Consider the following 12,125-nt stretch of genomic DNA (forward strand, 5'->3'; position numbering starts at 1 on the left):
CGCCTCACATCAGAAGACACGGTGTGGAAAAGAAAAGTTGTTCTACAAAAATGCACGTTTACCAAATTCAGGCTTTTTGACAGATTTGTTTCGTGCAACTTGTTTTTCTGCCACAGAACGATGAAAACTACTGTCATGGTTTTAACACCAGCCTTTATCAACACTCACACAGGCTTCCCATGTCTGATCTAAGAAATACATAAAACTAAATTAAAGCTAATAGCTGGGAAATGAAACCATAAAAACAAACAATCACTAAAAAACACATTGAAGGGCTTTATTGACTGGTGGAGATTCCGCTATAAAATGTATAAATTCTGCAGCTCCGAGGCCTGGAGCTGAGTGTGTGTGTTCAAGACAGTGAGTCAGTTTATAAGCTTAATAAGTGCAGCTTTCTGCGCTCCCATTAGCTCATTAACGTTACAGCACATTCAAAGCATTGGCAGAAAGAAGGAGGGTGGTGGTGCTGGTGGGAGGGGGGAGAAAAATCCCTCTTAACCTCTTTTGCTCCCTCAAAGGAAGTGCATGGAAAAAAGAAAAGAGAGAATGAAATAAAAAGCTCCTTCATCTCTGTAGGCAACCCAAATCCTCTCCGAGGCTGCGGCCAAAAGCCAAATTAAAAAGACCGGAGTGTTGGGATGTTTGACAGGCGCAGCCCTGAGCTGAGCGGCCGGAGGTTGTCCCGCCATTTGTCCCCGTGCTCTCCGGCTTTTAGGGGCTTCACACCAATTAAAAGAAAAACGAGCGCACACACGTTTTTCGTGTCTCCGTGAGGACTTTCGCTGACGCATTCCCAGCTAATTCCAACCTTAACCCAGAACCGAGTCACAGATATCAATCGGCCCTTTGAAGGGTGTGAAGCTTTTGTTTGAGCTCAAGCAGCTTTCGTTTTAATTTCGGCGGCTCAGGAGTTATTGTTGGCGTCAAGGTTTATAAAGCGCTTGTAAAATATGTAATGGCCAAAATGAAAGCCACAATTCATCGGCCGTGCAACACGACAACCATACTGCAACACAAAGTAAACCTCAGATACAGATTTTGATAAGAAAACATCGTCATAGACCCACCAGCAGAGTCCAAAATCAACTGGACAGTAACACCGTCGTGATCTGTGAATCACCCTGGAAGAAATATCCAGTGAGCAGCAGCTCTGTGGCTGAGAATCCACACATCACAACCAGGCTGCAGGAGAGCATCTCTCATCACACGGCAAACCTTTAAGCAGATGTGCCACAGCAGCAGAAGACCACACTGGGTCCTGTCAGCTAGGAACAGGAATCTGAGCTACAGATCACAAAAACGCTTCCTGATCTGATGAGTCCTGGTTTCCGTAGCAACATTTGGATGGTGGGGTCAGAATCGGATTAGAAAGATTGGATCCATCCTGCCTGTTTTATTGGTTCATGGTGCTGGTGATGATGTAATAATTGGGGGGGGGTTAAGCATCATTTACACACTACCTGACTACTGTTGGTAACCGTGTCTGTCCCTTGATGAACTCACCGATGTCATTCCAACAGATTAGTAGAGAACAGGAGATTTGCATCTGTGTGATGCTGTTGAGTCAACTGGTCCAAAATCTCTGAGAAATGTTTCCAGCACCTTGTTGAACCTTTGATTCAAAGCATTTCCAGGGGCACAAAGGGTCCAACACGTTACCAGCAACTAACAAAATAAAATAACGAGTAATTAAATGACTGGAGAGTTTATATCAGAAAGTAACTGCAGGGTTAGAAGCTGTGCTCACTGTCGTTTGCTTTTCTCCTTCTGCAGGAAGCTGACTGGAAACAGTCATTTGAAATGAAGTCTGAAATGCGTGACCCATTAACACCCATGAAGAAAGTAGCTTTTGCTGGTAGCGCGTGGCCATTAAATCACTCAGTGCTTCTGCAGCCGTCGATGCTTATCTGCACTTGTAAATGAACTTTGTAGAGTTTGAAAGGGAAGTATATAAATTAGTGTGAAAAGTGAAGCAGTTGTGTTTTGTAGCTTTTTTTAAAGGATTGCTGGTTAAGCCCCTGTAATGAGCACCCTATTAGGAAATGGCACTGAATTAAGCTAAATTTACTAAACATGTGCGAGTGCAGGCAGTCCAACACTATTTTCAGCTCATCTCTGTGGGAAAAGACTCCAGGAAGGAACCCATTCAGCTTTCCTGGGTCAGAGGTTAAAAGCGCCCTCAACAGGCGTCACAGGAGATACATTTTCTGACTTTAGGAACTTCACACGTCTCGGTCCCTGCTCAACTTTGGTTTTCTACGTAGCCTCCGGTCTCGTTCGGCCGTCGGGGTAAAACCATAATGAACATGGGAAGCCGCACCAGGGATGAAGTCATGCGCTGCCGTTTCGGTTCAAAAGCGGCACCGCGCGCTCGCAGGGCTGATCACACGGCCAAGAGCATTAGCGAAGGCCTGAGAATGGAGGCGCAAACAGCTGTGATTAAACTGAGGGATGACGATCCTCTGCTGAGACACAGCCTCATTTGGTCTCCCGGTGGCCTGCATACCTTGGCTTCCAGCAGGCGAAATGCCCCCCAGGGATCCTAAAATACACAACAGGCCAGGTCTCAGCAGCAGGCTGGGAGGGGAAGAGAGGAAGGGCTAGGGGCAGAGCTGCAGCCTCACAGACCTCAAACAAGAGTCAGGCTGACAAGAGCAACTTTAACCTGTGAGAAACGTTCAGACTTGAAGCTGCTGTCAGGCTAAATTAAGGAGGAACAAAAGCTGACGATGCACAGACTCACACACGATCGCCGTGTGCTTTCCCCTCCGCAGCCAGCGGCTCTTATTTAGCTTTACTTCATCCTTGGAGCACTCCTAAACGAGTAGCAGGTTTAATTTGGGAATCACCGCTCGCTCGGGCCACCGGGGTCACAGAGGTCATTGCGTGCGTTGATACTCAAAGCTCGTGACTGACGCACACTGGCCGTGTGATGCCACTGCATTAGTTCGCTCCACACTGACAAGAGGACGCCTTCAGGCATCCATCAGAAAAACACACTCTGGACTCACAATGACAACGACGGAGGGAAATTAAATTATTTTATTTCTCTCTTGAATCAGATGACATTTTAGTGATACTACGCACAACACGTGAGCCGTCAAACAGGACGTGAACAAACAGGATCACCTGACGCAGGAAACAGACTATAACAGGGCTGACGACGCTGGCTCTGACCCTTAACGACGTTTAGACATTTAAGTGATAAACACCAGTGCGAGTTTACCGAGCTGCTTTCAGTGAACAGCTGGTGATGCTTCACTTTAAAGAACATCACCCTGTGGTTTGTGATTTTGGTCATCGCTACGTTGTTGTTTTTTGGACTGGAAGCCACCACATGTGAGAGCAAACTGGAGGTGAATCACAGACACAGGCCTGCAGCTGCCTGTCTCACATCCACCTCGGCCCGACTTTAAGCCTCAGCAAAGTTTAAACAAGTGAGGTAAGAAAGAAAAGAAACAGTAAAGTTGTCAAAAAGGTCGAGATGAAACTGGTTCTAGTAGCAGGCTGTTGATGTGCTTACTTCTACTGTAATGCTGCATTTTAACATGCGAGTCTGCGGGTAAATGACTCAATCTGGGAGTGGGCCTCAAGTGGCCACTGGTGGAACTGCAGTTTTTGACTCTTCTTCATTTTTCAGGTCAGAACTGGATGTGTAGAAACGTGACCTAGCATAGAAACATGCTGTACAGCATGTTTCTGTCTGCTTACAGCCACATCACAGTGTGTTATATGACGTTTAAATCAAATATACTAAACTGGGGATTTAAGGTAAAGCATTAGCAAACGATGGCACATTTGTTACAAACTGAGTTACAGCTGACGGCGACGGTCCATGAACGCCTGTCAGTGTGCACGAGTACTAAACAGATGCTCCACCAAAGACGAGTGTGTGTGTTTGTAGTTTCACTTGGTGACAAAGTGCATACATGTGTTGATTGGCTCGCAGCCGTCCTGATGAGGGTTAAAATAGTTAAGGCTCAGGTCCCGCCGTCCGTGCATTAAGACTTTGCTGTTGCTCCCAGCAGATTCTGCTGTGTCAAAAAAGAGAATTCTGGCGCTTCGAGTCGTGATTTAAACTTTAATGTGGAGGAGAAAGATTTCAGTTTCAAAAGTGTAAAGTGACAGTCCGTGAAACTGATTTGTTTTGGTGCTGACAGCTACTGATCTGTATCGCTGTAGCTCTACGGAGGCCTGTGAAGACTCTGCTCTTGTAAACACGGGAGCGTGTCGGGACTAAGAGTTCAGAGGATGATCATGGTCATCATCTGAGTCTGGGGAAGATTCTGATGAAGAGGATCATGCTGATAAAGGTGAAGGAGACTAGGATGAGCATCAGCCACAGCAGCCAGTTCACAGACTTCTTCGTGTGCTGCTCCAACCGCTCGGACTCCGTCTTCAGCTTCTCGAAGTTCAGGTCCGCCTGACGCATGGACTGGCTCAGAGTCTGGAAGCAGAGGGAGACGTCCGATATAAACATCAAAACCACAGACAAACAAGCCCGCTGACGGGAACACTCACAGAGTCTTTATGCACAGTGTGGCTCCAGAGGCTGTTAGCTGGCCTATACTGCCCCCTTGTGGCCAGAATCAGTTAAACTCCTCCAAGTTTCTCAAAGAGAGGCAGAAATAGCTCTAGAGGTTGCACAACTTTTTTTTCTTTCTAACAAATAAATAAATAAATCTTAAAATAAATGATTTCAAAGATTTAATAAATGTAAATACTGCCAGCACGAGAGGAGGGAAAAAAGGATCTTCAATAAAAATATCACAATTAGCACTTTGTCACCTTTTTATGATGCCCTGAATTCGTTAAGTGTGGGCTTCACTCATGGAAAACTATTTTTTATTTAAGCTGGTTCGAGTTTTCCCGATAAGCAGTTAAAACAAGTTTTGTTATGGACCAAGTTTTTTCCAAGTTTCCATCATAAGATTTCCGTCGGACTCAGATTTGGGCCGGTTGGCGGCCACATCAGGTCCTTCAGCACAAATCTTCTTATTAACGTAACTAAAGGTTTGGAAAGGGCAGCTTTTAGCTTTGATCCCCAGCTGCTGAGAGACTCTGCAGGAGGACCTGGGAGCAGCTGGAAGCCCGCCTCTTTCTTCTTCAGGCTCTGGGCGTGCTCACATGAAACATCATGTGACTCCTCTGCACAAAACGATCCCTACGAGTGTTCCCTACTGCAATCAGGGAAGCTAGCGGATAATTATGATAAAAATCTATGTCAAACATTAAAAAAAGCCCAAAAGCTGTTCTTCTTAATAGATTTATTCTGAGTGCGCTTTTAGTGCTGCTGCTTATTTGTAGCATTACAGCTTAAACGTTGCTCCTGTCCTGCAACCTGATGCAGCAGCTGCAATTCCAGCAGCGTAAAAGAGATTCGGCAGCAGATTAGAGACAGTTTTTGGCTTAACAGCCTACCTACACAAAATGTATATGGGTACAGCAGAGGGTCTATACTGCACTAAATGGCTGTTGTAAATAATAAGTCCGTGGAAATCTGGCCCTTCCAGCATCCTCTGCTCCCACAGAGATTTTCATCACAAGTGATCTCTGTGATTTAGTCCTTCTGACCATTAACCTCCCCTCATAGCACACCCCTCTGCTTGGGCTTTGTATACTCTGACTTCACTTTATTTGGATTTAATTTCTCACTTTTAGCTTGTATTTATATTGGGCAGGATGCATGATCACCCTGAAACAACTTGAGGAAAGTGGCCAAACCTCAGCTAATCATTCCCATATCTTTTACCGACCCAACCATCAAAAGTTTGTTCCCAGAGTCAGAAGAGAATCAGGAAGAAAGGCTTTGAATGTGTCGCCCCCGTGTCCTACAGAAATCGACAGAAGCAGCTCAAAGTGTCAGAACTGGTCACGATCGGCGAGTTTAATATATATTTAAATGAGAACTGTGCTGGTTGTGCTTCACCTCGACACAGCTAAAGTTCCAGAATCATCTGCACATTCAGGACGCTTCTCTTTAGCCCACTGTGTGTTTTCTGCTGTTAAGTGTGGGAGCTGACTTCCTGTTTAGCTCCAGCGCCACACTGACTCACTGTTCTGACCATATGTTCCCACAGTCTTCCCATTTTGCTCCTGAGTTTAGACACAGCTGACTGGGAGCAAACAACATTTCCCCACACTCTGTGTTGCATTTCCTTCTTGGAGGACTCGCACTGTTTCGGCTGAACGCGCTGCAGCTTGGGGGCGTGCTTTGGCTCGATTAGCCAGGTGCAAGAGCTCGTCGTGGTCTGAAAAGCGTCTATTTGAACTGCTAACTATTTTGTGCGTTTAGATTTGTGCATGCATTCGGTTTAGAGATGCAAATTAAAAGGTGAATTTTTTCAACTTCTTCACCTGGAAACAAATCTGCCATTAAACTTTTTTTTTTCCACAAACACAGACTCAAAAACAGTTTTGCATCAAATCTGTGAGTTATTTATTCCATATATCTGTCCGCTTACCTGGTTGTCTTGTTTGATGATGTTCTGCGCAGCCAAAGTGTTGTTCTTCAGATTTCTGGCCAGGTTCAGCATGTCTTCAGCCAGCTTCTCCTGCAGGTTGTGGTGATGCTGCAGGACGGCGTCCAGCTCTGCGGCAGACTGACGCTCGTCCAGAGGAAAACATCTGCGCAGAGGTGACACAGGTTGAAGCTTTTACACCCAAAAACAAGTCCAACACACGAGGTCATTTAGAAAAGCTCGACTTTACCTTCGGTTCCTCAAGTCTCCGTCTAACGTGAGAAGAGAAAAGAAAAATAAAATCACCTCGTCTTAAAAACAAACAAATACAATCCTATCGAAATATAATTCGTCATATTTCCATCTGAATGTTATTAAATCCAAGAGGCCGAGTACTTCGTACCTTTTCCCGACGACCCCTGCAGTGACAGAAAAGAACATTTATGAGTTCAAGACAAAATGTGGGAAACGTTTTATTTAAAGTTTCTACCACACTGTGGTAGTTTAGGAGGTCACGTCTGCAGTACGGTCAGAGCGTCCTACCGTGCCGAGCAGCTCGTCCCTCATCTCTCCCGTGCACCGCGCCTTCGTCTGCGTGTGGACTTTTTTAGTGACAGACATCCTCTCGTTGGCCATCGTGGCCGTCCGACCGGGGGCGAGGAACTGATTAGCTAAAGCTTTTTCTGTTGGCGAAGACTGAAGCAGAGCGGGAGGGACAGGAAGTCAGAAAACTCAAAGCTTCACTTCAAAATAAAGAAAACACAGTTGTGTCGTGTTAAAAACAGGAAAAACTGACCAGCTTCTCTGCTTCTAGAGTTCCTTTCAGAAAGTTGACTTTTCTCGTGTATTCAGCCAGGACCTCTGGTGTTGGTTTGCTGCAAGGACACACAACCGCTTACTGACAAAGCTTTGTGTTATTAAGCTGCAACGAGCAGATCAAACATCAGCCTGATGTGACCTGTTAGAAGATATACTCTTTTCCCTAAACACCAAACATGTTTCAAATAGGTTCTTAATAATATATGTACATTTCAGGCAAAAAAAGAAAACACTGAGACAGAAAGTGGGGGCTGGTGTTACCTCGGGCTTTTCCTCAGAGCCACCAGCATCTCTTCCAGGGCGCCCACATACTGGAGGAGACCAAACAGAAACAGTGATGCTGCTCACATGCTCTCGTTTATCTCATCAATCACATCTTTATTTCAAAGTAACAAATGTTAAATAAACATCCGTATGTCATAGACTACACTGGGCCAAATAACAGAGTTTAACTGACGAGGTTCTTGTAAAAGTAGGCTGAGTTTCTTACAGAGGGTGGGTCACAAAGCCACACAGAAGCCACTGAGACCAGCTTAGGATGACTGTGATGACAGCACACACTCACTGCTGCAGGTGGACACTAGTGTAGTCTTCATCGACACACACACACACACAGATAATGCGGAAAAACAGCTGTGACGCTGCAGAGATGGTTCCTGAGAAAAGCAAATGACTCTGTGCAGTAAACAGCATCAAGTGGAGGCTGCTTAAATTTATCTTTAATAGTTCCTGTTTGTAGCAAAGCATCGTTGAGGTTACACTAACACCAGGCCTGAACACACCTTCAGTTTGCAGCTGTTAGAAAATAAGTCACGGCAAAATGCAGCGTATCTCAAACTCCCACCAACGCCCAGTGGTTGCTGATCTCCACCAACCAGTCAAGCTGCAGTTTCCAGCCACGCTGGCACGGATGAGTCAAATTGTTGATTTGGTGACGTCTGCCGTCACAGCGAGTCGGCTCACTGAGAGAAACAAAACAGACTCTCACCACATCAGACCAAGTGTGCATGTGGTCTAATGACACATGTAATAAGGAGGAAGCAGTGCAAGATGAACGTGTTTGACAGCTGTCAGAGTCGCACTGACTGTTCTTACTTTAGTTACTCTAACCTTTCATTTACTCTAAAAGTAAAAATCATGCAGCTGATTGGTTCATCCTGCTGGTTCAGATTAAAGGGTCTTCACTGCTCAGCTGTAGGGAGCCACTCGGTACAGCGTGACACGAGGTCACCGAGAAGAGGCGTCTTGATTTATTCAGTCCCAAGTGGCCTGGCGACGCCTGCTGTTACTCGTTTGCGTTAAAGCTACAGGTCACACGTTTAACTCAGCGACTGTTCCTTTAAAGCTGCTTATCGTTCATTCTTGGGTGTAAAAAATATTTAAACCTCATAAACTAAATTAAAGCTTTCAGTGGAATTTAAACAGGCAAATGCTCTGAATTTAACCAAACACATGTGTGTCAAAGATAAAAGCTGCACTTTGTTGTAAGACCACTTTGCACCACAAGAGGGTGCAGTGTGTCACCGTAACCTGTGTATTTTAAATCAGCGGTCCCCAACCCCCGGGCCTCGGACCGGTACCGGTCCGTGAGTCGTTTGGTACCGGGCCGCGAGAGTTGAGGCTCGGGTGTGAAATGTCTGGTTTTCAGGGTTTTTATCGTTAACTCGGTAACACGTGTGTTATCAATAAATCTTCTTTTCTTCGGTACCGGTACTAGTTTTATTTTGTTGTATTTAATCTGCGACACCTTAAAGGCCGGTCCGTGGCGCAAAAAAGGTTGGAGACCGCTGTTTTAAATGACAGCCTGGCAAAAGACGAGATCTCACGAGGCTCTTTACTAAAAAGAAAACTGTTAGCAGTGCTGCCCCCTGGTGGTCAAAGTTTTAGTAACAAAAGTTAGCCGTAATTTCCCATCACCGAACAACCACAATCGTCCATGAAAACGGTGGTACAAATCTCTACGTTACAGAAGTGTCACATCACGACATCGATCATATAGCAACTCTATGCATTCGTGTTTCCTAGCACACAAGCCGCACAGAGAGCCGCGTAATTAATTGAAAATAAATCAAAACTGATGTTCTGAACTCTCAACAGATGTGATCTGGTCCATGTCATCTTTGTTTTAAATTTAAATTCTGTTAACATTTCACCCAATGAGAGTTCACACAGTAACGTGTCTCCATGACATGAAGCATGATGTAAAAAGACCTCAACACAGTTTCAGCGTCCAAACGTAATACCACCAATCTGTTTCAACAGCTGGAGCACAATCACAATATCGCAGCTTTACAGCCGAGCGCATTTACAGCCGAGCGCATTTACAGGTCAAACCCTGCCAGCAAACTGTCGGGGCAAGAACAAGTACATAAAGGAAACTCCTTCGTTAATGTTAATCGAGGTAAAATGTTCAATTGTTTTGATTTGAGGCCCCGCCCGAGCATATCTGAGTACGAGAGCAGTGTGAGGACTTAATGAGGGAGCTACTCAACAACCTCACTGCTCTGCAAAATATGAAAGAGCTGTTCCTGATGAAAATGGCAACAACAAACATGTTTCACCACTAGAGGTACAAATACTCCGAAGGAGGAGACGCCAGGAGCTGGTGTCTCAGGGTTGGGATCCAGTGTGGGGCCTTTCTGTGTGGAGTTTACACAGCACAAAGACATGCATCTGTGGTTAACTGGTGATTCTAGATCGGGCCAGTCCCCTCACCCATCGGCTCTAAGATCTCCACTGCCTACTGGTTTAGACTCAGAGATCAGATTAGTTAGACAGGGAGTCGATCCAGACTTCCTGTACTGGGGGTGCTGGTTCCACAGATCAACAGTGTGGGTGTGAGTGGTTATCTGTCTCTCCATGTAAGCCCTGTGACACACCTCACCTGGCCAGGATGTACCCTCCCCCTCATCCTTTGACAGTTAAGGTTAGCCCCCCCCCTGAGGAATATTGATGGATTGTGCAGATACTTAAGAATTACAAGTTTAAGTTACTTTAGTTTAACAAAAACTAGAACTACACTTCCAGAGAAAACTCGACCCAGAGTATCTCACTGCAGCTCTGCGGCTTTCAAAGGAGTGAGGAGGAAAGGAGGTCATTTATGTGAAAAGGGAAAGTCCATCTCTGAACCGAGGAGGGGGCCTAAGAGCACGTCTTTCACTTTCTTACAATGCTGTGATTGCAGCCATTCCCCTGTGACCTCTGAATGGTTCTCATGCCCACCATCAATGAGTATGACAACAGTATATTGAAGATCATGAAACTTGGCTGGTGCTAGTTTTGGCTGATATGCAAATGTTTAAAAGGCTGGAAAACTGCAGTGAGCTGAGAACGAGGAAGTCACAGGTGAGTGGGGAAATGTTTCTCCCACTGAAAACAAACAGATGAACAGAAACAGCTTTCTGGGACTAGCTAGAGCACCTGTGTGCTTACATTTTGCTGTGTCACTGCTGCTTAATAAGAGTCACACTTTAAGGTCGCCAGCTCACTGGAAAAGAAAGGATGGCTGGATGGATGTCCTTCACCCAACACGATGCGCACCATTTTCCATAGCATAATAAATATTGTCGCTAATATTTCTCTGAAATATCGCGATGTAATTTAGAGGCTGCATCACACCCCGCTGGTGCGCATAAGCCGAGTCTGCAGCTCCTGACTAGGTTAACTGTCTATGAGGCAGCAGGGGTTGGACGGCTGGAGGAAAACTCGGGTTGTCGCTGATTCTCAGCCGATCGTTCTTATTAAAAAAGGAAGAAGCTATAAATAAATACAGTTACTGTTAAAGATATGAACATATGAAGGATCTTCTGTGAGGAACATGGGTGAAAGGAAAGCTTCGGAAACGAGATTAAACACTAAAATACAGCAAATCTGCTGCAGCAGACTCGCCGTGTGTCGCTACAGTGACACCTCGGCTGTGATTGAACCTGTGCCTGAGGGGCGAACAGCTTAAATGTGCCTCCCGACAAAAACAGAAAGAGGTTTGCGCGACGACGTGGCTAACAGCGGCTCACAACAACAGCAGTCAGGCTAACGTCATCACGACACGGTCGTTACAGCCGCTCCGAGCCGTGCCGGGTTACCTTTTCAAGCCTCCACTCCGTCTCCCCCCGTTTCTCCGACGCCAAAGACTCACAACGAGACAATAACCTGATGAAATTGATTTCTAGTCTGGAAGCCATGTTTGGTTTGAAGCCGACACAGCGGCGCAGCAGTTTGACGTCAAGCCGAGCGGCGCAGACGGTATGGGCGGAGCGTCGCCCGCCTCTTTTTCTACGTTGTCATTGAAACTTTTAATTTAAAAAGCTAGACTTAATAATAATAATAATAATAATAATAATATCTCGTTAGATCCCAAAGTTTTATCTTAATCTATTTCTCTCTATTCGGGAGAAATAAAATAAATATAAAACACATTCTGGCACGAAAACCACAACATGTCTGTATGTAGCACTTTTTTTATTTATGTATGTTTTATATGTGTTTATATACAGTTCTTAAAAAAAATACTGCCATAAAAACACTAAAAGAAAACTAAAAGTTAAAAATATTGTTTTGAAATTTTATTTATTGGGCAAATAAAACTCTAAATTCACTTTTTTATACCCCAATTTGGCACTGACTTCTCTGAGAGTCAAGCACAACGATATTTTCTTTTACGCAATGCCAGTAAATAATAATAATAATAATAATAATAATAATAATAATGTGCTTTCCTATTTTTTCTGCTTTTTTGTAAAAGATTACATAAATAAAATTAAAAATATGATTTTTGACTGACAAGCTTGGACAAACTGGCGTCTCAGTCGTTACAGAAACAGAAAATGAGTTTGATATTTTCAGTAC

At 44.7% G+C, this 12,125-nt stretch overlaps 1 protein-coding gene across 2 annotated transcripts; it reads right to left on the reverse strand.

Moving 5' to 3' along the window:
• Window positions 1–263: 263 nt before the first annotated feature.
• On the reverse strand, window positions 264–11,524 carry use1 (unconventional SNARE in the ER 1 homolog (S. cerevisiae)). Of its 2 annotated transcripts, none has more exons than XM_040053077.1 (8): window positions 11,363–11,524; window positions 7,542–7,591; window positions 7,258–7,336; window positions 7,005–7,157; window positions 6,865–6,880; window positions 6,712–6,733; window positions 6,465–6,627; window positions 264–4,447 (listed from the first exon to the last, which is right to left on the reverse strand). In XM_040053077.1, exons 1-8 carry the CDS (start codon window positions 11,459–11,461, stop codon window positions 4,265–4,267), a joined length of 765 nt encoding a protein of 254 aa, XP_039909011.1. In that variant the 5' UTR covers window positions 11,462–11,524; the 3' UTR covers window positions 264–4,264. The 2 variants fall into 2 exon arrangements, with proteins under 2 accessions (XP_039909011.1, XP_039909012.1); XM_040053078.1 differs by lacking the exon at window positions 11,363–11,524 and adding an exon at window positions 7,771–8,903.
• Window positions 11,525–12,125: the final 601 nt, after the last annotated feature.

Source organism: Simochromis diagramma, unplaced genomic scaffold (assembly GCF_900408965.1).
Source record: "Simochromis diagramma unplaced genomic scaffold, fSimDia1.1 OVJJ01000419.1, whole genome shotgun sequence".
Lineage (NCBI taxonomy): Eukaryota > Metazoa > Chordata > Actinopteri > Cichliformes > Cichlidae > Simochromis > Simochromis diagramma.